Source organism: Cyclopterus lumpus, chromosome 6, assembly GCF_009769545.1.
Source record: "Cyclopterus lumpus isolate fCycLum1 chromosome 6, fCycLum1.pri, whole genome shotgun sequence".
NCBI classification, from domain to species: Eukaryota; Metazoa; Chordata; class Actinopteri; order Perciformes; family Cyclopteridae; genus Cyclopterus; species Cyclopterus lumpus.
Window position 1 is genome coordinate 17,767,823 of NC_046971.1, and position 26,723 is coordinate 17,794,545.

General features: G+C 45.3%; 1 protein-coding gene across 2 annotated transcripts in view; it reads left to right on the top strand.

Annotated features, from left to right (window-relative positions):
* The first annotated feature begins 6,467 nt into the window (after window positions 1-6,467).
* The window catches only part of mob2a (MOB kinase activator 2a), a 51,214-nt gene continuing 30,958 nt past the window's right edge, over window positions 6,468-26,723 (top strand). Inside the window, exon 1 of one of the 2 annotated variants that reach the window (XM_034534720.1) lies at window positions 6,468-7,036. In XM_034534720.1, coding sequence (XP_034390611.1) covers window positions 7,020-7,036 — 17 coding nt within the window. In that variant the 5' untranslated portion in view covers window positions 6,468-7,019. Of the gene's footprint in view, window positions 7,037-24,914; window positions 25,492-26,723 lie in introns of those variants that run through there. The other variant, XM_034534718.1, reaches the window with a different exon arrangement.

The following is a 26,723-nucleotide window of genomic DNA, read 5'->3' on the forward strand; positions in this document are numbered from 1 at the left end:
GGCCCAGCTGACACAAGGTCAGATACAAGGTCAGACACAGTCTCATCTCTCTGAGGGATCAAGGCCAGTATGAAAGCTATAATCACCAGATGGACTCTGACATAAGAGTTAATAGTTTCCCCCAAGGTAGCAAATAGGATCAACTAAGACAACGCTAGTTAAGTACTGTAACTGCCCCTTTACAGTGCATTAATATAGCAGCCAACAAGTATTTTCTTTGTAAAGATATGATGGAGTAATGTCTACTCTAGCAGATAATGAAGTTCTCCTCCCTCTGTCAGTGTTTTAATTTGAGCTTCTCTTTGCTTTGTGGACAAGGGCGGTCTAGCACATATTTGTATATTACTATTAAAACACACTATGGCCATAAACCTTTATATGAGCCAATAGTATAAATGATATAACATGAATAAATGATATCAGTTTGGATGCACCATGCCCATTGTGGGGCCATAAAGTATCCAAAAATCTATGTTTAAAAATGTGTTTTGTGTGTTCACTTTATTTTTTGATTTAGCGGATTAAGCCAATTTCAAGTTTATTCCCCACTAATATCAAACATTATGTTGTTTTGTGTGCCCTTGATGGACTGGCGGCCTGTCCAGGGTGTCCCCTGCCTTCGCCCTATGTCAGCTGGGATAGGCTCCAGCGCCCCCGCGACCCTAATGAGGATTAAGCGGTAAAATGGATGGATGGATGTTGTTTTGTGAAAATGGCAACATATATATATATATTTATATGTGCAGCACTTAGTATAGCAGGGATATCATTTTAATGTTTTTTTGTTGTTTTTTGGAATACCTCATGAATATTTAGAAATTACAGACACAAAATACCTTAAATCAGACCTATTTGTAAAAAAAAAAAAGGAGGACGTTTGAAGAAGACTTGTTGAACCAGCATGAAGACCTGCTGACTTATATGCTGCTCAGACAAAGACTGCATCTCTCACACAGCCCTGCTGACACACAGTGTATGTGGCTGCCGCTCTGTTATCATTGCTCCTCTCTCTGCCCATGACCTCAGAGCCACATGCAAGCTATTTCTGTTTGAGTTGCTTCTGGCAAGAAATGACTTCATGTCTGATTTGCTTGAAACAAAGAGGGGGGTGGGGTGTATCTCACTCTGAGCATGGGAAATGCACTACATTAAAACCGGATGCTTTGACTGACTCCTCTCGTTGGTTTGATGATGCACCAGAGACAAGACTGTGCATGCGCCTCTTCTCCTACTTCCTTTTGTTTGTATACCAATCCTTCTGGCTTCACTTCTCTCATACTTCTTAATTATGTTCTTATCAGTTTAAAATCCGTCCTCTTCTTTCCTCAATCTCCAGCTTCCTTTGTAGGACGTGAGCTCTGGAGCCAGGTAGGTCTGCAGACATGAGTAATGTGGCTGAGACTGACTCATCCACCAAGACATCAGCCGTCAGCGTGGAGCCAGCAATGACACACGCACAAGAACAAACACTCACACACATTACATCGTGAATCGACACAGACTCGGCGGTGCCGGCAATACGAAACCCGGCCATGCAAGTGGCCATTATCATCACGTTATGTGATGTGATCATCGTTGAGAAACTGAAAAATGAATCCATCAGTGTTGAGATCAGACTGCTGACGGTAAACATGTCTGAGATACAAGACACACACCGATCTGGCACATTAGGTTTATGCCTTTGTGTTTTACTTTTGAAAAGACACAATATGGAATCTTAATCTCACACTTATTAAGGTAACGTGCTGATCCAGAGCGCTTTTTAAAAAAAAATGTATGTTTGGATTTTAGAATCAAATCATAGTTTTTGCTTTATGAGGACATACATATCTTTAAAAGCTACTAGTTGATGTGTAATTCATGTAAACACACATGCGCACACACTCCTCATTGCATCTATTAAACATGTATTATTCATGCAAAAGTAATGTGCGTCTCCGTTTTAATGCCTCCTAATGCCTTTTTGACTTACCACTGCCAGCTATGGATAAATCATAACAGTCATGGGGCAGCCAGTTCCTCACTCGCCCTGATCTAGAGGGATGTGGCGTGTGTGTGGTTTGTTTGGTTTTCACAGAATGTTTTTGAGTCTATAAAAAGGTCAGGATTTTTTTGTTATGTTGACAAGAAATGTTTAATGCGTGTGTGTATTGGGAGTGTGTGTGTTACAGGGTGCACCCTGCTGCCAACACGCTATAAGTCACTCTATACGAACACCGAAGTTCTTGTGTGGAAATTGTGTGAATACAAATAACAGCACTACTGTTCTATAGACTTGTCACCCAAAGTATTTCTAAAAATGAAAATGGGCAAAAAAGAAAAATCAAGCAAAAGTGACAAATTAGAATAAATATACACACTCAACCTAACTGCTCTGGAGCCTCAGCACAACTTAACTAGACAACTTAGTCTAACCCAACATAGCACATTTTTTGGCTTCCATCACTCTCTTGACTGCATGATTATATATACTATTTTGGCCCGTCCATAGTTGATTGCAGGGAAGAGAAGACATTCCTTTTCTGTGGTGCATAAGTAGGGGTTCCTGAGAACACCCCTCTGGCTGTAGCAGAATGGCACAGTCCAATTGTCCAGGCGACTCTACTTAGGCAGGTGTGATGCAGCAGCGCAGTCTTTTGACAGAAGGCTGGTCAGCGACAGGCCAATGACAGGAAAGTTGATGACACTTTTTTAACCGCAACTCGATTTTACTTTATTAAAAGGGCTTTTTCCACAGCAGACCAATTTTATGACAACAGTCTTTTACTTTCATTATAGTATCTCACAATGAGGCTAGTAAAAAAGACATGCAAACATCCATGTAAGGCATGTTTTACTCATCATTGTAGAAAAACAGGTGTTACTAATGACATTAACAACAGCTGCGTGGTGTCCACGTGTCCAGCTGCAACTACTAAATACCATCAACCAGGCACAGTGAAGGTGAACTTTCCCTGTTCTTTTGTGTCACGATATCACGATACACGACATAAAGACACTCGTTTCGGCCCACTTTAATTATATAATATATTTTCATTTTGGCACGTCAATAGTGCGTCATTGCAAGAAAAGCACAGGTGTAATTGATAACATTGATAATCACTACTTATTCCAATTTGTTTCAGTTCAAAGGGGATGTTACCCAATTAATCCACTGTTCAGGTAGTTTGGTACAAATGTGTTTTGAAAAAGTGTGCCAATTATAGTGTTTAATGGAGTGCTGTTGGATTGCATTACATTATTGAACATATCTCTTGCACTGTGTGTATTTGTCTTGTCTTATTGTCCAATGTTATGCACCACCCGAAAAGACAAATTCCTTGTATGTCCAACATACTTGGCAATAAAGGATTCTGAGATTAGGTAGAGTACAGGTTCGAGTTGACGTAGTTCTCTCTCATGCACTGCAACGACTGTGATGTGGAATGGGAACATATCAACCCCTGGATGGCACGGTATTGACGGGTGGATGGATTTCAGGAAGTGACCTTGGCGAACTCGGATGAGCCCATGACTAGAGCCCAGCTCGGTTTCCTACAGAGCACATCGCTGGCACCAGCCGGCCCTATGAAAACACCCTTGAGAGGTAAACTCAGTTCGCTGGACCGGCCTTAGGTCACTTCAGACTGAGCATAGGTCAGTGTAGTCACACTGCTGTGCTGTTGTGATTTTGTGAGGGGGTTGAGGTGACCGTAACTGCTGTAACCACGGCTCTGCTCTATTCCCAGTAAGCCATAACAGTGAGTCAGCATGAATAATGCCACGACACTGAAGCAGGTAAATGGGATTCAGCCATCATTCATTGAATTACTTACACCTGTGCTTAATCTGCGATCTGTTAAAAATGACTTAAAAAGGGCTACAAGAGAGAACATACAAACTATATTCCTTGGGATTTTAATTTGCTTTGGTAAATGGTTATAAAGGTATTTACCGTGAGCAAGGCAGACTATAGTGATGCGTTAAACTGGATTATTAGGGCAAACCCTGATCATTATCGATATATGTGCAAGATATCAATTTGCATTAAAGTGATTGAATTATTTATATTTATATATATATATTGTTTTCAATAGCTCAGGTTTTAAGATATCAATGTCTGAAATGTCTGCGTCCACCCCAGTAATCCCAGAGTATTTAAAGGACATTGTCTCTTACTGTATGTAGTTCTGATAAACCATTCACAGGGAGCTTTATTTTTAATAAATGTTTGTTCTGCTCAGGTCTGTTAACAAACGTCCCACACCGCCACCTTGTGACATTTTCAAGCATTACATCGGTTTAAGCATTCCACCGACTTCCTGTCACTCGTCGCTGTAACTCCGCCTCTCATTGACGTGATTGGACGCAGCTGGAGTGTCAACGAGCCAATCACGTGGCTCTGCCTCCTGTTAACAGGGCTCTTTCAGAATGCCCTCTATGTCACCTGTGTGCTCCTGTTATTTTTAGAAGCCTGAGGATGCTGACAGGAGAAATGGAGGAGAGGGTAAGACAGAAGTAGAAAGAAAGGAGTGTTAGGACTACGATGACAATCAAATGTATTGCTCTAATGGTCTCTCAGAGAGGGAGGCAGACGGGAAGAGAGGAGACCAGATGTTTGCAGGGCAGTGTACATATTGATCCCGTCTCTGCAAACTGCAGCTGTCCAATTGATGGTTTTCTTAAAGGGGAGAATGGAGGGACGGGAATGAAAAATGGTAAAAAGCTATATGAAATAAATGGCCACTGCTTAATGAGTACATGATGATTTATATATACGGCTGTAACCAAATATGAATTTAAAGAAATGGAAAATAATAATGACCACTGTGTTGTCACTAAATCCCTTTTTTATGTTCTAAAATATGTTCCGTATCATGTAAAAACTAAAAAAAACATGCTTCTCTCTAAAAAGTACTTTCATTATTGATGAATCTGTAAATGATGATTGTGACTCATCGCTTAGAAAGAAGTTGTCATAAAATAATCAAAAGTGGCCCCAATTACTTGTGGTTTAAAAGATTAATCAATTATCAAATTCATTGGAAATTGAATTTCACTTGATCAATTAATCAACGCGTTGCTCTGAATACAGAGTGGCTAATAAAACAGCATATAAAGGTGGGGGAGGCAGTTGGCTCTTTGGACTATATGTTAATCTACACTAACTAATGAAACGTTATCTTGCCTGAATAAATGAAGAGTTAACTTGAGACTCGGTTAACTCAAACCTTTATTGTCGGGGAGAACATAAGAATCCCCTCTGCCTCTTTACAGTCGGTGTCTGAGAACAAGCAAAGCAGACTAGCGGATGGTATAAAACAATTTGGCCAGTGATACTTGTTACGTCCCTGCCTGCACAGGTTCATAATGAGGGGTGAGAGAACATGAAGGCCTTCTTGTTGAGATTCATGGCCCCAAATGACATGTCACTGGGCTTTGTTTGGAGAGTTCATCTATTCCATATGTTATAATGATGGAAACTACAGGAGGCTCACGAAGGGACAGAATAACTGGTGGGCCATCGTAAAAAGCTTTGCTGACCCTCAACTGACATACCTCCCTCTGTGCACTATGTCATCTCATATTCCCATCCAGTTCTGTGGCACACAGCAGAATGTATGGCAGCTTCATTATTTGCCCGTAGAGCCTGAGACCTATACCAGTATTCCCAAACTGGAGTCCGTGGCCCCAAGCTTTTGATTTGTGGTAATAAAGAGACAGATTACAACTTTATTTAGAGATGTGCATCAATACAAACTAGTATTCTATTATAATGCTTGTTATTGGCTTCTGCAGACCTGCCGTTGCTGATACTGTAATGTTGCGTAAAGTCCCTAACAAATTCACAGTTAATCAAATTTCCAAAACATATTGTCATGTGTGGCCTCTAGGCGTCTGTGGCCCCAGAGCAGTTGCCTGTATTCCCTGGTTAATTTCTTAATGTCTGTCAATACAGCATTCGTAACACTGAAGAGCTTGTCCTGTCATAATAAGCTCCACATGTGCATCTCCACATATCAGATATGACTAGATGGAAAAAAGGATAATAGTAAGTTTTCACTAAAAAATCTGGATCCCCGAAATAAAGCAATGTCTTTTTTGTAACCCCTCATCACATGTTGGTTTTCCTTTCTCGTATTTGTCTGATTTTATTTCCTTACTGCAATTTTCTAATGTTTTTTTCCGACTATCATCTGGAGAACCTTTATATCTTGGGACTATTTGCGGTTTCCGACCCCGAGGTTGTGCACGGGTGCCCTAGAATAAGATGACAATTTATGTATAATAATTAAACTCAATGTCGGCAGCAGACGTGATCGTGTCCCATCAACGTGATAAAGTCTCAAGCAGTAGGCCGAGATGTCTACATTTGCTTGGGCAGCCAAAACAAACTGACATTCCCTTTTAATCCAACTCGCTTACGCATTGGACTGCATCCCCGTTCATACAGCACTGCGTGACACGCATTTTACGCACAGGGGAGACGGAGTGGGTCGGCTCTGTGTTTACTTCCGGACTCCGATTTAGACTTCGCTCAGAAAGCAGCAGCGGCTCCAGTGGAGGTTCAGGCTGTCAGCTAGCGCGGTGGCCATACAAGGCTTCCATGACAGAGGTTACCGAGTTGACCGGCGGCATCCCAACAGGCAAGCTCTCGGCGCCACCGCGACTCCAGGCGGACCCCTAACCCGCTGCCCTGCTCTCCTCCGCTTCCTGATCAAAGTTACTCAATGCTGCGCTCCCGCTACCAGCTAACAGACTGATCCGACCGTGTCACCGCCGCTTCATGATCCGAGCCAGCTGAGGGATCAAAACAAGGACAATCGCTCAAAGTTTACGCGGCGTTTTGTGTTCGACCGAACCAGGATCCGGCAGCTTGGGAGAGACACGAGCGCACCGGAGCGAGAGCGGCGGGACTCGCGGGCCAGGCAGCCAGGGCAGCGAGGGTGGTGGCCGGATAAACTAGGGGGTCGCCTCCAGCTCCTGGTGGATTCATCCCTTGCTCGCTAACGTTAGCTGAGCTAGCTCCAAACAGCGCCATGGATTGGTTAATGGGGTGAGTGCCGACCGCTAACGTGCCTAGCCAGTTTACCCTCCTCTGTCAGGAGGGCAACTGCGCAGTCTTTCTAACGCCGGCTACAAATGCACCGCCCGGTGGCTGTCACCACTGGAGCGAGCAGCAGACAGGTGCACTGCCGTCCCGGATGCTGTTACATGTCCATTTACACGCATTGGTGGAGCCGCAAGCGGGTAGCATGTCGCCTAGCTTAGGTTAGCTCCGCGATGCTAGCTTTGGTAGCAACGCTGGTAACGGTCTCATCCCGCAGCGAGCGTCACCCGGGGCCGGGCGGCGTTCTGCTGTCGTCTCGGTGGCCTGCAGACCCCCGGCCGCCAGCGGCAGTGCCCAGAATAGGTCGTGAGTATATTTGTGTGGAGGCCAGTTCGCCGCACAGGGAGTCTATTTATAGGAATGATTAACACAGAAAGGGGCGACCGGTAGCAGCCTGTCAGTCCTGCTAACTCGGCGGTTTTAGGGTCTTCGCGTGCAAGGTGCGGGACCCACTGCCGCCGGTCGCGCTAACTCAACGGTACCTAATGGGCTGCTTTTAGGGACGGAACAGAGGCTTCTGGGGTGACGACGAGCTCATTGATGCAGGATGGGTGACACTGGTGAGATGGGTACCTTGGAGAAAGATAAATAAACATGGGGAGGTTGGTTGATGGCACTGAAACACAATATTTAGATAGTTGTCATTCAGGCGAGGTGCACTTTACAGTAACTTTGATGGTGCAGGTGACAACTGACAGAAGTTGATGGTGCTGATTTGTCATTTTAGTTATTGGTTTAATAATCTGGAGTCTGAGTATGAGTATACTACTGAATGAGATGCGCCTGCCTCAGTCTTACACCTGTTGTACAGCTACACGTCAAGACCACAGTCACCCTGTGACATCAGCGTGATGGGACCAGTCTTGCATTTACTTAAGTATTTGCTATGCAAACTTAAAATTCACCAGATTGTCTGGTCAGAACCTGGGTCATGTTCGTTTGTAAGTAAAGAAGGGACTCATGGGCCAAGATGGGTTCTTTTCCACATTAACACATGTTCATGCTCATGGGTATTCCACCTGTAATGCTTAATTTGGGAACACAGTGGAATTGGATATCTTTCTAAAAAACGATAACATCCAGACTTGCACAGTGAGGTGAGGTGTTTCCGTTTCGCTGACTGGTTATCAGTATGGCTGGCTGGCTGGCTGGCGAGTAGATTGGGGCAGAGGAAGGGTGGAGGCATGTTATCATGGGTGTTTCTTCACATCATAACATTTTGGCTAAGAGATAACGATGCTGCCCCTCTATAGCCCCAATCAGGGTACCATGTCAACTATTACCTCAGGTCCAACTGCTCTGTCTGTCTGCTAGTTAGCAGGATATCTGGGGAAAAACAAGAAGACACCAACTCATTGCAACCTAGGAAACTGTTAACATTCTCAGTTATAACTCCTGAACTGTGAGGCATTTGAGCTAAAATACTTTCCCTGAAACTGCTTGGTTCACATGTATCCATGTATCTATCTTTGTCCTGCTAATATTTGCCCGACACAAAATCTGCGTCATTTATTTCCAAAACTGTCTCTGTTTTTCTTTTTCTTTTTTAGGGCGGGCACAAATTTCATCCAATCTTGGTAGAGGGCATGTGTGAAATTGACCATGCATAAAAATACCCAAAACACATGATAACTTTTCTCAGGGTCATCCAAATTACTGACATAATATTGCATTGTGCAGTTGAAACCAAAAATAATTCTCTCTGAAAGCTTTATTTTTCTCACGCTATGTCTTCCTCCTGACACTGGTTTTGTTAACTGGTTCTTGCATGGACTTGTTGCAACGGTTCTCTTAGTTGTACATGGTTTTTTTTAGGTCTTAACCTCTCCCCCCCCCCCCCCCCCCCCCCAAGTCACTCCCATCAAATAATGATATTTCTGGCCCAAACGCTTGGTGCTGCCAGACCAAACTGGTTTGCTGAGTGATCTTTTAGGAATTCAAAAGCAACACCCTGTTTTGTCTTGGTGTTAGAGGGTAAGAAAGAGAAGGAAAACCACATCCGTTTGCACACAATTAAGTAATTTATTTGATGTCACCAAATGTAGTCGGTATTCATTCCCACTGACTCTCAATCTAAGATGTGGAATCTTTTTTTATGGATTTACACCTTTTTAAAAAATATATTGACGTCACTCAGAAACTATAAACTATAATTGATTTATTCATGACAAATTAAGTATGGCATCTACAATGTGGTGTCGGTGTCTGCTCTATTCATGCATTATCTATCCCCACTAACCAGGTCTAATGGCTTTACTGCAGGCCGAGTGTGTGTGTGTGTGTGTTTACCTTCATTTTAAACCTGCACGTTGTCTACTGTCTTGATGCGGGTAAGATGACTGTGAGCTGAATGCAGCCGAAGCGAGCGTGCGTGCGTCCAGCGCGCGTCACTGACGGAGTCCATGAATGAGTTAACCAAGCGTGTAGTCATTCTGAATTTCAGACCCCGGGTGAAGGACGCCACAGCCAGTACCGAGGGGAGGGGAGGGGAGAGGATGATGGAAGAAAGAAAGAGAGATGGTTGTGAAAGCAGCTGATTTGGGGAGAAGTGTGGAGGAGAGAAAAGGAAAGGAAGAAGCGTGATGAATGAACTGGGAGAGACTGATAAGGGCAAAGGCAGGAGCGATAAAGGGGTGGAGGAGAGGGAGACCGATGGGGATATGAATGCCTTTTGATGGACTGGTTGATTAGGGAGAGAAATAGAGGAAATTAGCAGGTGGGGGAAGGGGTGGAGTAGTTGATGGGAAGGATGAAGCTCCACAAGGAACCAAATGGAGGTCTATAGCAGATGACGGCCTACTAATGAAATTCTTTTCCTGTGGCCTCTGCGGGGAGGCTCCACATAACACCTTAACAATGGTGTGTATCATTCATGTGTGCGCATTAATATGTAAGTGACAATGCGTCTGCAAACTAAATTCAGGGTATACCGGCGTATTTATTTTGGACAGAGCGCATTATCTCAGAGCCGAATGACCTCATCCGTTCTGATGTCAGACGGGACGTTAAATCACTGCAGAGATGCGCAACGCCTGAATGTGTCATTTGCTGCTGGGTGAAATGGGCTGGCTTTGACAGATGTTTAATCTCCTCGCTTTTGGGTGATGGATTGGTAATGCTGAACGAAGAGCGGGAGAATGGAAACTACGGCAGCTAAGCGGAGTGCCACTTTAGACCGCCTGAGCTGAGCGAGAGTCGGATTTAATGTAGGCGACCCTTACTGGAGCTCGCTCAGCATCACCTGGGACTTAATGGTGCATAGGCATCATTATCCTGCATCATTGGAGTAATGCAGGTCGTAGTATGAAAGAGTCCCGTAATAAAGGGCCCGCTTGCTGTATTCTCTCAGTTTGTGGATCTTTTTAGTCGGATGACGGGTCGTCTCGAGAACTATGAGGTCCGTTCTGGAAAATGCCCAAACACCTTTTGAACCAGACGCTGCTGCAGTGTATGCTGAGAGTTAATGAGAGAGACGACATCAGCGGTTGGTGTTGTGGCAGAAAGAGAAGTGGAATTTACAAGAACCACTTCTAGACTGAACTTCCTCTCAGCGGACGACGTCTGTCTAGTTCACTGTGGCTCACACCTAAGAAAAAACTGTGACGAGTACAGGAAGCTGTTCCTGGTTTTGAATGTATACACTTGTATGTGTCCGGCTGGTGCCAATGAGGTTTCCCTGGGTATTGTCGTCTTTAGTGGCCCTCAACACGCCAAACGTTGAGATTGTCATACCCCTTTTAAATATTAATTTGCAGTAGAGAAAAACACTTTGCTCCTCCATATCTGTCTAGGAGGGACGGCGGCTCTGCCTAAAGATTCCTAGCAGCCTTATTCCAGTTAAATGGTTATTCAAACAATTTCTTACAAAAACGTCCTAAAAATGTATCTCCATACTGTGCTGAAGCCAAGCATGAGAAACTCTGTGGTAGCATTTTGGGTGGTGGTAGTTTACTTCTGAGCCTGAATGTTTGAGAAATACTTTCATGCTTCTGACTATATCTGCTCTGCAGATTGCAACCCTGTCCTCAAGCAACCCCACTTCCTTATTTCCATCTCCCACCCACCCACCCACACACACACACACACACACACACACTTCTGACTCTGCACGTACACTGTTTGCACACAGTCTCCGCCCAGGTGGCTGTTTCCGCTGGTTAATAATGCGTTGCGACAGATGAGCAGACATCATCTCAAAGCAGCCGTCTGCTCGAGAATAGCAACTAACCAACGCTGTCACCGTGTCGCTTGGTCTCGACAGGGCTGACTTTGCTGTTTTTTTATTTCTGTAGTGTTCCTCTGGTACGTTGTTCTGTTGTTAGGGCTGACCCGAGGACAGTGTATAGCAGAAGGTCCCAGTGTCCTCATGGGTCGCAGCCCCTGACTTGCTTGTTACTGTTACAGTGAAGACATCTTCACTCGGCTCTCCGGGTGTCAGATCCCACTGTCGGAATCCCTTTCTATTAAGAATCGATTTATTGCGTCTGGCACTAAAGTTGCTTTACGACTTCACACCCAGGCCAAGACCTTTTTAAGACCACGTAAGCCAGCCAATCCTTTAGTGACACTTTTGTTTTACAAAGTGGACTCGTGTTGCAGGTGGCAGTTAGCCCAGCATCTCAGCACACATTGGCAGTCCACAGCCTGAGGGAAAAATTACACCCATGTTTTGCAAAGGTGACTTTCTTTTGACTGATGGTGTCAGTTATTATTCTGACACAGTTTTAAGTTTCACGTGCAAATACTGGAGTTGAGCGGTTGTTTAGCCTGGAGCTTTTCTGTTTCAGACCCCAAGTTTCCAAAAAAAGGGTTGTATCCCTCAATGATCAGGAAAAAAGATTAAAGGACGTCAGACAGGTGTACATCCACCTCCATTTACTTATAAGAGAGAGAAAATATTAGAAACGCCACTAATTATTGCAGGGCAAATGTTTCCATACGGTTGGTTTAACAGCAAAAAATACAAATGTTCCAAACATATTTCTCTCCTCATTGGTTAATGTGCCTCAGTTTCAAATTGAAGTTGATCACCATTGTCCTGCTGTAATGGAGCTGGGCCCAGGCCTGGGGCCTAGCCGCATGTGTCGGGCTATTCTACCACGAAGTGCTGCCGTGCTGAGGGATTGGCTGGATGACAAGAGGGCTAGTTGGTTTGTTTACTCCCCAGAAAGGGCATCTTAGTCACTTTCAACCCACCAACTCACTGGCTCCGGCTCTTTCTCCCCCTCTTTCTCTCGCGGGACGCTGATGTGCAGAGACAGTTGCGTGCTTGACCGCTGCCTGAGCTGGACTGTTCAGCCGACAAACAGGCCCAGGGCAGCCCCCCCCCCCCCCCCCCCCCCCCCAAAAAAAAAGAAAGTTGGGTTATTTGAAGGCGTTTTAGCTTCTCGTGAAGTTATTTTGGGGCAACGTTAGCGGATTCCTCTTCTCCCCCGGTAGCAACTCCAAAAAGAAAGTGAGCTGCGGGGTCGTCGCCACACCGTTAAAGGTCAGCTGTCATAGTGCGTAGGTGTCACAGGAAGGTGACACCGAGAGCAAGTGGACCACGACTAGCAGCTCCAGCTCTGTTTGCTTCCCCCCCCCCCCCCCCCCCCCCCCCCACTGACGAACAGCCATTTGAGTCAGTTAGGTGGTTATAACGTATAAAACATTGCACCATCATGTTGCAGAACGCTTTTTCAACTAGCTGGCACCTGGAGAAAAGGTCTGAATACCGTTTTAATTTTTTTAAGTGAGCCCTCTCCAGGCCTGACGACACAGTGCTGCATCGTTGAGGGAGATATAAAGGCTCTATTGAATGCCTTGTTGAGGCGGCAAATAGCCTGGGTACAAGAACACACACATACTTCCAAACGCACTCCTGGTGTGTCTCTTGAGACGGCGCTCTACTTCCTTGTGTTCCCCTTCGCTTTCCCCGAGGCCCAGAAATGAATGTGATACCAGAATGATTCGGCAGTTTTGCCTTTCCCTAAATATTCATAAGCGGATAATTGAAGAACCCAAGCACGGCTGTATCGAGCACTTTTACAAGCACTTAAAGGTGGAAACTCTGCAGCGTTTTTTGTTATTTTTTTTCCCCCCTTTTACACCAGCTATGTTTTGAGCAAAGTTGAGGTTTCAAAAGCTAGTGAGGGCGGTACACGCTGTGTGAGTACGGTGCAACTTCATACTGTGACGGATCAAGAAGCTACAAATGCAACCCAACTCAATACCTGACGGCTGACTGTGCTTCTGACGCTTCTACTGGTCAGGGCCCATTGACGCCCACGTCAATGGGCCCTGACCAGTTCAAGAGCTTAAACAGGCTGCATTTCGCAATGTGGAGATTTGTTAATCTGCATATTTTGTCACACGTGTGTGTGTGTGTGTTTCCTGTGTTTCACTTGGCAGGAGAGTGACACCATGCTGCGACTGTGCTTACTCTGTCATAATGCTCTGGGCAGCCCTGCCCTGCGCAAAAACTGGCACTGACATTAAATGGACAGACGGGGGCAAGCAGAGACAGAGGGCAGGAGCAGGCGTGACTAATCGGCTACTCTCCCTCCCCATCTATCTCTTGGACTCGCCGCAGCTACAGTTCTGTCAGAGAGTATCATAGTCACGGAGCGCTGCCAGCTAGAGCTGTCTTAAGATCAGCTATAATAAGTTGAACCCCCTGCAGCAGGAGGGTGGTTGTTGCCGTCCACCCACAAGGAACACACTGCAGAACAGTCGGTTGCATTTATTTCAGGACTGGTTGCAATCTTTCATATGCAGTTCTGGCTATAAATTACATTTAATCATACCTCATCATCATTCTTCTCCTTCTTTGGATAGATAATCAATTAATTTACACTCCCCTTTCCAAAGCAATCGGAAGAGTGTGAGATTCCTTATATTATAGGGCAGCTTCTGAATGTTATGATGTAAATGGCCGGTATCAGCAGGTACCCGTATAATCCTTGTCCGGAAACTGGCCGCATCCCACAGAGCCACAATGCGGTGTCCAATCTATTGATTGTCCCCACAGTTTGGGGAATCTGCTTGTTTATTTCCACAAAGCTAAATACACCTCCATAAAAGCGTAAATATTTCTTCTGAGGATTCTTCTGGATTCTTCTGAATCTAATGGCTTCATGTGTCATTTCACCAGATGTCATTAAAATCTGAGCAGATGCTTTTCAGACCAACACAACCAACAACATAACCTCCCTGTCTGAGGCCGGATGTAATGTGTAGAGAGGGTAATGGAGAAGTGCACATTTTAAATCACCAGAGAGAAAGAACAGAGAAATGGGGGGGGGGGGGGATAGGAGCAGAAGAATATAGAAAGTGCGGGTATAAGAGCGATGGAAGGAGGGAAACGATAGTGACGCGAGGCGACTGGTGAGATATGGAGATAAATGCGAAGAGGCGATGTGGGTCAGAGAGCGAGATTAGAAACGGCAGAGTGCTGCAATAGAGGACCTAGAGGGAGCTTTAGCAGCGGGGGGCAGAGAGAAATGGAGTTTGGAGCTGTGTGCAGGTTAGAAAGGGAGGGAAAGCCAACAGAAGGAGAGACATGGAAAACGTGCATTGGAGTCCTTTAGTTCATTGGTTCGATTCCCTAAACTTTAAAACCGAGATGTTGAGCGTTCGCCCAGCAGACCAGTATTTCCCCGTTCAACCAGTGAGATAAGAGGCCTAATGAGTGAGATAATAGGCCTAATTTGTCTTGGAGGAGAAAGCATTTAATTCTGGTTTTATTTATTCTCCACTAGGATGTGGGCAGCACCCTTGGGCGAGGCTTCAGCTGAGCAGTGAGCCGCTAAATCTGTGCAGAAGCCGGTGGGCCGCCAGCGTCGGTGTAAGCTAGCTTGGTTTGTCCTTGGTGGCTGAGGCTCGGCTGCCAGGCTGGTCTGAACTGTAATTGGATTAGAGATCTCTGCGTTGCATCAGGCAAGGCAAGCCGAGTACACACACACACACACACACACACGCATACTTTAACCGCACTCACGCCTCGAGGAGCTGGGTTCATCTTGGTACTCGGGGCTGTGCTCCTCCTTCTCCTCATTTTTCTTTTCCCCCCCCCCCTAAACGTTCTCCTGTCTCAAGCATCCCACTATTCTCTTTATCCCCTTTTAATCAACAACCCACCCCTTTCCCCCTGGCTGTCACGTATGTGTACGTTTGTGCATTCTTGCATGCCTGTGTATGAGCGCGTTGGTGTTTGTGTGCACGTATATGGATCAGCCCTGTGCCGTGGATACCTTCGCTCTAAATGGGATTACAGTAGTTGCAAGGGAGCCCATGCTGAGAACATCCAGGGGGGAAAAGAGCAGGAGGAGAGGAGAAAACAGTCAAGATAATGGCCTGAACCCTCATACTGAACACAATAAATGTGAAATATGAAGACATCTTACTGTACTCAGTGAGGGTGCTGCTCTTGACCTTCTTCCATTGTGAACTTCCTGTGTAGCAGCTTTGGACAGGATGTGAACATGATGTCATGGATGGTGTGTATCCTGATTGCCTCGTTTACCCTTTTTAACATACTGGTGTGCAAAGGCCTAATCTGTGAAGCGTGGGAGGAACTGGAATAGAGCTCATGATGCGTTGTTCTTTAAACTCGGTTACAGACCTTAACTGGGCGCAGTGCCTCTCCCATTCTAACCATTTTATTCTCTGTCTCACTTTGTGGCTCATTCATGTGATTCAAGTTTCATTGACAGATCTTTTTGAAGTGAAGCTGATGCTCCTATTTTTGAGAGATTAGCAATAAATGCATGAGGAGGGGAAAGGTTAATTCCCAGGTCATCAACATTACAAATAAACATCCCAGTAAGCGCTCTCTACACTGTCATGGAGGGGTGCAGCAGAATAATGTTGTGCCAGGAAACAAACTAAAACAAAAGCCAAATGCAACAACTTGATCTGACTGCTTTACCTGCCAATGAAGGAACCAGGAACTGAAACGTATCGTTCCTGATCACTGTTTTACAGAGCGGGGTGAGGTGTGTCGTATTTGAGGGTTGTAGGACAGGTTTAAACAAGAGATTGCTGAAGAGAAGGCATGAAAATAAGAGGCCGAGGTTGAGCAACCCACAAGACAACACGCACACAGAGACACTGTATCTGTACATGCATATGTTTGTTCTCATTCACGTAGCACATGTGGTTGAGGTGAGAAATTAAACCACAACGATGCAGCCAGTAAGATTAGAGGGAGACAGGACAGCTAGATAGAGGAGGCTTAATAGCTGACAGGCTGGGACCACAGCCATATGTCTCATATGTGTCGGCCGTATGGCGCTGATCAGCCCATATGGCCTGTACATCTCCTCGACTTCCTGCCACCATGACAGACAGTAGCTCTGATGTGGGAGGATCTTAAAAGGAAGGGGACACCCAGCTGAGGTTTCAAACCAGCGCCACCCATCAGCCTCCCGGCTAATAACAACAGCAGTTTATAATGACATTTAGTAGACTGGGTGAATTCAGACACACCATTTTTCCTTTCAGTGTTTTACTGCAGCAAATAGTTGAAACATCTATTTTAATCGTTTCAAATCAAAGTTTTGTTCAGAGGTTGGCCATTCCCACTGAACACATGATCACGAACAGCCAAAGAAATTGGTGCCAAAGACCACCGCTGCACCTAATGATTAATTTACTTTCATCATTCCCTAATCAGCCATTATTTGTTAATATTTCTTCAATACATCCCATTAAAACCCATTCGATTTTTCTAAAGCCCACGAATGTGGCTTAAAAAGTCTTGTTTTGTCCGATCAACTGTTCAAATGTTAAAACTGCGGCAGCTGTTAATTTCTCTGCTTCTCTAGTGTGTGGACAGCTCGCTGAAGCCTGCTAAAGATGAATGTGTGAGTTTGTGAGTGTGTCACAAGCCTCCTGCTGCATGAGGTGCCTCACATCCCCCCCCACCACCACACACACAACAAAAAAAGGAAGTGGGTGAGGAGGGAGATGCATTTGAGGAGAGAGCTCATCTTGGAATGAAGGATGGCAGAGGGAGCTGGTGTTCAAGGTCGTCTGATTTCCGCTGCTGGGTTAGGGTCATCGTATGGGAACTGCTGACTGGACCTCCCACAAGTGAGGCAGAGAGCAGCTCAATGCTGAAAATGACACACAAAAATGCAACACACACACACACACACATACATCAGAGGAGTTGACCCCGAAAATGCTTCTGATACTCCCTTGAGGGTGCGAGTGTGTAAACACGGATATGTCTGATTGACTGGGGAACATGCTCTTGTCGTGTACCGTGCTCTTTACACACACACAGACACACACACTGTACTTCATTAAAATCCAGTCAAGGCCTTGCACACAGCCGTCTGGCCTGGTGTCACAACACTTGTCTTTTCTTCTCTGTTTTGTGCTTTCAGCCATAGACCTGCTAAACAGGACCTTTCTAAAAAAGCCTTTTAAATCACCGGTGGTCCCCGGGCTGGCTGGCTTGTGAGAAACCCGAACACCGAGCCAAACAGCCTGGTAGCATTAGGAGCTGCGTTAAAAAGCCAGCAGCTCTTAAGAGTAGCTGTAAACACGGGGTGTTATGAGGAGTGAAGGCGTGAGAGCAAGGCTAGCAGTTTAATCCAGGAAGCCTGGGGAAGGAAGGAGGGCCTTCTTCCCACTCTTCTGTGATCAGAGCTTCATTGAAACATATTGAAAGTAATAATGTAATACGGTATCGCTCTGTTTAGTGTCGTCAGATACCCATCAATGAATCAAAAATGTTATATTCCCATTGCTGCCGCCTGCTTGCTGTCTGACCCAGTGCTCCCAACTGAGGTTTTCTGCCTCCAGTAGCCGCCTCGCACTGGAAGCTCCAGTGGACTGAGTCATATATCAGAGGGGAGTGTGCTGAGCCGAGCAGGCTACTTCGGAGTAGAGGAGAGAGGAGTGTGCTGCTGATTTATTACCAGCCGTTCGCTGGTTAAATGAGGCTAAGTGAGCCGGTCAGCTCGGGGAGGTGAGATGGAAGAGATTAGCCTCCATAAAGAGTGATGGAGGGAGAAGATCTGCGAAGCAAATGGTGACTCGTGACCGCCTGTCTTTTGCATACTGTTTCTATTTATCTTCTACCTGGCCCCTCCTCTTCCCTCCCCTCCTCTGACCTTCTCTACATCCTTGGGTCCATCTCATGTTGCCTCTGCAGTGCTGGTTATGTCCGGCTTTTTGACAAGTGGCCAACTGCATTGTCCAATTAAAATGCAGTAAGCCAGTGCTCGCCATTGTCGCTGATTGTGTTCTTTGTGCAGCCCCGAGCAGTTTAAGTGGCTTTGATATTCCCCTCTGTGATTTTGACGTGTCTGGAATATTGGTTCAAATGCATATTTTGAGCCTCCACAAGTGCTCACAAGAGACCTGCAACAATTAGTTGATTAATCAGCAACTGTTGAGTTCTCCAGATTTTATTCTCCAGTCAGCATCAAGCTCTAAAAATGCTGGCTCCTACAATTCTTTTAATGCAATTAATGTGCGTCTTTCATTAAAAAAAAAACACACCCCAGGTAAAGGAACGCAGGCTGCCTGTCAAAGACGTGTGTGGTCTCAAAGCCCTTTTAATCATCACGTTTCCTCTAACACACTCGACGCAAAGTCATTTTGACCTCCCTGACCACTTCCAAAGCCAGGATTTGTCAAGAGGGGCCGATAGAAATAGTAAATGTCTACGTATGGCTCTGGGTGAGGCTATATGTGCACAAACTGGTGTGCTGGATATCCGCTCTGTAAGCTATTCTGTCCCCAACCCCATTCGATGGGTCCGTTTGCTGCCTGCGCAGAGTGAGAGACAATGAGAACGGAGACACATTCCCCACATCCGTTTCCTCTCATAGAGGAACAGTAGGTCAGGGGTTGTGGTCCGCTCTGTTGAGTTCATGTGTCGCTCAGGCCCCCGGGGGGGGAGGGGGGGGTCGGCAGAAATACAGTGCACACAGATGGTACGCTTCTCATAATCCCTAGGGATTGCATGTAACCACTGTGAGGTAGTAGGGACTCTTTCGTGTGTGTGTGTGTGTGTGTGTGTGAGTGTCACACTGTGGGGATCACAAGGGCTCTTTATTTGGTCTCTGTGTTTCCTCATGGTCTGCTTGCTGTTGTTGCAGTTATCTGTGCTCGCCTCACTGCTTGTTTGGCCTGGGTGTGTGTCCTCACGTACACCTGTATCCGTGCCTCTGTTTGCATATGGCCTCGTGTTTGGCTCGTGTGTGTGTGTGTGTGTGTGTGTGTGTGTGTTGTCGTCCTTTCATCTCCCTCTCAGCCTCACCCCTGTGCTGTAACGTGCCCTCCTTTCCTCCTCTCTTATTGTTCTGCCTCTCCACCAGGCCAGGGAGTCGGGAGCGTGAGCTCGTAGGAAGTCTTTGTCACGCCATGCGCTGAAAAGCAAACGGTGAGATGAACAAACACAGGAAGTGCTACCTTCCCCGTGCGGGTGTCTGTCACTCTGCTCAGCATTTCAGAGAGACTTTCGGTCTCCTCTGTCTAAATGTTGACGTGTCCCGCCCTCTGCCTGTGACAACCACTCTGGCTCTGTGCAGCTGCACTGCCTGCCTGAATACTGGTAATCAGCCCGTGTGCCATATTTCATGTTTGTTAATTCGACAGTTAAGTGAAGTGGCCTCTGGGAAATTGATGTGATGTCATGCCATGTGCTGCTTTGATTTGCAGTCATAAACAATAATGATACAAATAGGGGAATGAGTAGATTTTCAGTTTCCTTATTCTATCCATCTCATTAACTAAAAACACTCACGTAAATTATGTATTGTTCTTTTTCTCTATTTTGCTCCTAGCAGCTGACCATGCCATATTTACTTCCTCTTGCCCTGTATTACAGCTCGACTTTAAGTGGAGCTGGTTATCTATCTGAAGTGCATCACTAACAGCTGAAAGGGGAGCAGCTGTGGTCAAAGGGGGTTAGAGGCCAGTGGTCGCTCCAGAGAGACTCCCCAGAGGGTGTATAAGGTACACTTTCAAACACACACCACGGCACATACCAGCGGGAGTAACCGCTGGTATGTGCCTTGGTGCACACTCATGAGCGTATGCATGGAATTAAGGAACCTTAAGTCTGGAGACGCTCCATGTGCTCGAAGCACGCTTTCTGTCAACAAGTCTGGCGGTCTGAATACATTTGAGGAAATGTTGGTTCACATTTTCCTATCTTCTTTTGGATGTAAATAAGTGATTCGCAGCCTCCTGCTAATGCGGATCAGGATGTGTCACGCTATCACTGCTGAACAAGTAGTTGAGGAAATTACACAAACGGTCATTAATTTAGGAGATGTGACTGCAGAGTGCAAACCCCACTTTTTTTTAAGGATGTATTAGTGACAGCTGTTTTTTGAAAAGGAAAAATCTGCACATTGATCCATAACTTTTGTTTTAAGGAAAATCTCTACAAAATCGATCACTGACTCAGTCTGATGCAATCTGCATGCTTACAGTCCAGCTTTATTCGCCGATTGTCACCATATTGATATCCATGTTCCCACAGGCTTTAGAAATACTTGTCAGATGTCAGAAAAAAACATTTCTGAAAATGAATAAACGACTTCTTCAGGAAAATCGTTCTATTTTTGGCACGGTCATTATTACCACCGTAATAGTAGGTCTTATTTGTCTAGAAATGCTTGCAGTTATCTGTGGGTTGCAATTCTAGCTTGATTTTAGGGAGAACTGATCATTTGCTTTAAACGGGATGTGGATGTAGTGTCTTTCTTTTACCACTAGAGGACAGCACAGTCCAGTTCACATGTCCGTTCTTCTCTGTCTCATTTTATTATTTTGAATACTTATTAAATATTTTCATGTGACGTTAAGGGGGACATTTTTATATGTATTAGTGGTTGCACACTACAGTCATTCAATGCTAAAGTAACACTGGTGGTTTATGTCTCCAATGTCTAGATAAATTAGATTGACTTTTCTTCACTGACGGTGTGCTTTGAGGAACAAGAAGCTTTTAAATGTGTTTCTCCACCAAGGATCCTACGCGGGTGCTCAACAACTCGTCCTCTTGGTTTTCGTTTCAGGCGTTGTTTCTACTCGTCTCCCTCCATCCATTAAACGCCCTGAATGTCGTTCACATACCAGCAATATCAGATGTCACTGAGGCATCAGCGTTGCTTTCCATCCTCCTTTCTTCCCATGTCTTTGTCAAAATGTAATCTTCTATCTTCACCTCCTCCCTCCATCTCGGGTGCAACGCCTTTATTCACATGCCAGCGATACCAGACTGCACACCAGTCGACAGGACATCCGTGAATGCCTGCTACCTTTCTCTCTCCACTGCTCCTCGGGTCCAGCATGACTCATATATGGCACATCAGCCCCAGAGAGAGGATTAGAAAGTGGGGGTTCTTATTTTTGGCAGGCAGTAGGTGGCGTCATTGTCCCGCCGTCCTCAGCATTTCCCCATATCAGGAGGGGTCTGCAGACTGGTGAACACACAATACATTATTTCACCAGTTTTAGAGAACTCAGATTTTATTATTTATGCAAATCACATGAAAAAAAAGCCTTAACGGTGTCTAATCCACACTGGCAGGAATTATATTATAGTTGGGAAATGCTAAACCATTTAATTTATTCAATTATTTTTGCTGACCTAAAAGTAGCCTAACCTAAGTATATTGAGGTTAAAACATACTACAATCAGCCAAGAAAATAGCCACTTTCCTTGAGCACTTTCCTTCCTTTTTTCTCTTCGGGCCCCTTAAATTAAAATTCTGCAAAAAACATACAAGGAATATTTTCATTATCAATTAATTGTTTGCGCTTTAAAATGGTGAGAAATGTAATTGACATTCGGGACCAAGAGTCCCAAATCCACAGACTAATATTGACTAATTGTTTCAGCATGACCATAGTGTCTTCACTGTTGATACTGTCCTCATTTCAGTTTGCATTTTACTTTTTCAAATGAGATAGTTTTTTCCAATGCTATTGCTCAGCTTTACATTCTCAAAATGACAAAGTAATGTTCAGTGCATGGATACGGTTGCATTTAATTTCCAGGAGTTGGAATAGAAACCAAATCTGTTATATAGAAAGATAATACTGATTGGGTGCAGAGCCCGGAAACACCCAAAGTTAACAAACATTTGCCTTTGGGGCCATCCAGGCGTTTATTTGTGTGTGTGTGTGTGTGTGTGTGTGTATATGCTCTTTTATACTGCGGCTCCAGCTCACATATACCTCTAACTGTGCTCTGTTTGTGTGGGCTAAAACATATGTAGGGTGTCTTGGTGAGAGAAGCAGTATGTTCTTGGTAGCAGACCCTGTGCATTAAATTGCGTAATACACACATGTTTGCCGTTCCATAAGAGTCATCTTTTTTTTGGCATTGCGACAGGGAGTTGTGTGTGTGCTCTCGGTCAGTAGCCCCTCTGTTCTGGGGAACTTGGTCTCTGAAGCTCTCCTCTCATACATGCACTCAAGTTGCTGGAGCCACAGTAGAGTGTGTGTGTCCACTATGTGTGTGTGTGTGTGTGTGTTTGTGCACTGCGGTCCAGCGTTTAATTGTGCAATGTATTCCTGGAAAGCCTGTGGAGGGGATCAGGGCTGTTCCCGAGCTGCACAACAACCAGCGATGAGTGTTTTCTGCAAGCTTTCTCTCTGTCACTTGCAACGTGGCAGAGAAAAGAGACGAGTTTATGAGCATTTTAGTTTTACCTCCAAATTAACACCTTCAGAGAAAATCTGCAGCTTCCTCTTCAGACCCAAAAGACTGGCATATTTAACACCATTTGTATGCATGGACACAAACTTAAGGTTCACATCATGTGCAACGTGCACCAGGAAGATGAATGTGGGGAGGGATTGAGCTCGATGGACAGAAGGGGAGAAAAGAAAGAAAGGAAGGGAGGGGTGCATGGAAAAGAGGCTTGAATAGGGATTGTGAAGGAAACAAGGAAGCTCAAATTAGCTTAATGAAAGGGCTGCAAAAGGAGCAATAAAATCAATGGAAGTTGAAGTGCAGCTGATGAATAAGTGCAGAAAGGAGGAAAGGATTGAGACTGAATAGGAGGAAAGAAGGTGGGGGGGTTGTTTTGAACTGCATCCATAAAGATCAGGCTAATTGGGCCTTTTGTATTCTCCAGTGTTTGACCGCTTTCCCCTCCACCTTCTCCTTTTTTATTTCTCTGTCCTCTACATTCTTATCTTCCTGTAAATCAGCTTCCTCCCCCAGCCTCTCCTCCTCCAGTGGCTGTTGTGTAACTCTGCAGTGATGAGGTTGATCAGCAGTTCTGGTGCCAGGCTGCTCTTATTGGAATAAATGAGCTTCAAGCAGTTTGAAACCAGCCCTGAGTGCTTTTGCGGGAGTGGAAGAAACACAGACACACACACACACACACACACACACACTTCCCTCCTATGACGTAATGCTGAATAACCCTGAATGCTCTTAAATGTGCCGCTTGCCTCCATTCATCATGGTGTACTCCATCCAGACCTATACACACAAAAGTTAGAGACATTTCATTTCATCATCAGTTTGTTTTAGTGAGCATTTGTCCTTTAGTTCATCTCTTTCGGTATTATTCTGTCGATTTCAAATTGAGATTTTCAGCTGAAAATGACTCCTTTTTCCTTTTTTTTTTTGTCTTCACGTCACTTTAGAAATCTTCATAAAAGTTCTAAACTAAATTGTTGGGGCTTCTTGCCAGTACTAAAGCACATAAACATCCTGGATTTTAATCCAGTTTGGGACCCTTGTTGCACGCCCCTCCTTTCACAATGCTTCTTCAATTGGCTGTAAGAAAAACACATCTGCTCTCTCCATTTGTCAGTCTTTGTGGTCTGGCCCTCTGCTCAACATATTCCCACTTTGCTTTTCTCCTCACCCATCCATCTTTTCTATTTTCCAACTTCTCTGTACCAACTTTGTTTTTTTTAACCATTACCATCTGAACTTGACAAAACAAGAGCTTTGACTCACCCGAGCTGTGTCCAGTGTACACACACTGGCAGAGGCGTAACGGCCAGGTAGCAAGCTAGCTGCCCTGAGGGCACACTTGAGGCGTCAGACGTCTGGGTGCAGCACTTAAGATTAGACAGAGGTGACACTGGAACGGCTTTACAACGATGGAGTGTGATCAAATTCAGTTTGAACTTTTCTGCCTGACATTTTGCTAAATTCCTGCAGCTCATTTTTATTGTTATTTATCACCGTGTTTGTCACAGAGGATGCTGAAAAGGCTGCGAGGCAGGGATATGACTCACTAGCCAGCCGGTGGTTATGGTTCATTGTTATGGGTCATTTGGTCATTGTCCTCACTGCAGCACCTGTTGTGAGGTCAAGAGTTTGTTGGTGCAGTCGTGGCAGATTAAGTAGGTCAACTCAGGTTTATCATCATTACAGGCAAATTACCACCTGCACATTCATTTGTAATAATCCAAAGAAATCCACGGTGTCTTTCTTCATTAAATCACCTCCTCATACGTTTGATCCTGTTGTACTTTAGCAATTAAAAGCCCTAGTTCTGCTCCTGGAGTTCATGCATGTTTACCTGCATCCTGGATCACAGACCGTCCATTAGAAACAGACACACGCTTGCACTTGGACGGGTTACTTTGGATTTAAATGGCATTAATGGATGCTCAGTCCTATTCTTAGCATTAAATCTGTCTCACTCTTCAGGCGTTGACGGTTGGGGTGGTGGCGTCTGGTTCGTGTTCAGCGTGTGTGTGCGTGTATAGCTCCTCCGATAGGAAACGCTGTTAAAACATGAGCGCTTCCCCGGGATTGTGAATGGGGAGAAGTGACGCTGCCTCGCATCGATGACCATTTTTCATAAAGATGTCGTCATCTTCTAAATGTCAATTTAGTGGGCGGGGCTTTGTGTCTCCGCGTAGGTTTAGTGGCTCTAGACGTGGACGTTATGAAAAAAGGCTTCAAGTTTGTAGCTGGTGTTTTTCGGGAGGGTTTGCGTCACCGGAGGCTGAGCACACAAAGCCGAGCAGCCTCTACCACACTTTTAAAATCACGGGATCCCCCCCCCCAAAAAAAAAATTGCATCGCTCTGGACCGCCACGAGCTCTTATTGTTTCAATCGAAACGCCTGCAGTCTGAAGAGTCGTTAACCCTGCCCCACGGAAACTACACCGAGGGGGGACTAGAGGAGGAGGAAGAAGAAGAGGGAGCTCTGGGAAGAAACAACAGAGAGAAAGGTGCTGGAGGAGTGAGAGAGGACTGCACAGAGCAACTCCGTATTGTTCCGCGTTTTGTTTGCTCCGTCCAGAGAAGAGAGAGAGAGAGAGAGACGCGGAGGGGTATTTTTTTTTCTTCTTCTTCTTTCGGGTGTGCGACAAAAAACTGCATCACCGTCAACTCTGGATTTCTTAATCCGCTTCCTGTCGTCCAGGATGAGGTTTAAAAGGAACGGGTCCTATACGCTGAATAGGTAAGAGACTGATGTCATGTCCGCGGCGGTAACTCGCTAATGTGTTATCCACATGGAGAGGAAGAGGAGGAGGGAGGGGCACAGCACGTTTTCTTATACGCTTAAGCTCATAAATCAGTTCACTTATGTGATATTTCCATGGAGGCGTACAGTGGTGCTCGGGGTGACTTTATTGTTTCTTTACTGCACTTCATGGTGTTTCTATCTTACCATAACTCCTCAATAATGCTGTGCCGGCTTCTTTATTGGGATCAATATTAAGGTCTTTTGAGGCTACACCTGATGGAAAATAACTCTGGAGCTTATAGTTACTGTACATGTGTGGTTACAGAATGTGTTGCTCCCTGTTGTGTTTCTATAGCCAACGAAATGACAATGATAAGATCAGGCCAAGTCCTCAAGGGTCCTGTGATTTCCCTTCAATGTGGCACCCACATTGAAGGGAAATCAGTCTGAGACCAGATCAGGAGGAACCTGTCTGTCTTGCTGTGTTAGTATGTGTGTGTGTATGTGGGGGGTGGGGGGGGGGGGGGCTGCCTCTTTCCCACTAACTCACTTTCTCTTGACATAATTGCAACGGCCTGATTCAGATTCTGGCGTTTCTAAACCCAGTCACAAGTCGGGTCTTTCCCCTGCCCAGTGGTTCTCTCTCTCTCTCTCTCTCTCCCTCTCCCTCCCCCCTCTCATTGTGTTATCTCTCCAACTCACAAGTTATAAGAACAAATTCTCTTTGTCTGTTTTCCATCCGGACGGATGTCTTGCTTTTATTGTTTGTCTGGATTGCGACAGGGACGTTTGAGGAAGTACACACACACACACACACACACACACACACACACAAGGCAACCGACGAGAACTTGCTCATATTGTTGAAAGTGACAGTTAATTTAATGGCAGTTTCACTTCTTTCACTTCTCCTCTGGCACTCCTTTCCCTTGTCACAGGGCATTTTGACCTTCCACTGTACTTGAGACACACACACACACACACACAGAAACCAACATCCCGCCTTTCAGGTACTGAAACACAAAGGGAACTAATGAGAGCTGAAAACCCACTTCATCAAACACTCCAAAAAAGCCAGAAGGATCTTATCGCGGTATACCCCTCCGCCATTCCTCCTGCAAGATCCCCCCCTTCTGCGATCATTGTGTGAGCAATGGTGTCACGTGTGTTGCAACTGTGTATTCCCATGCGTGCGGGTGTTTGTGTGTGTTTGTGCGTGCGCAGGT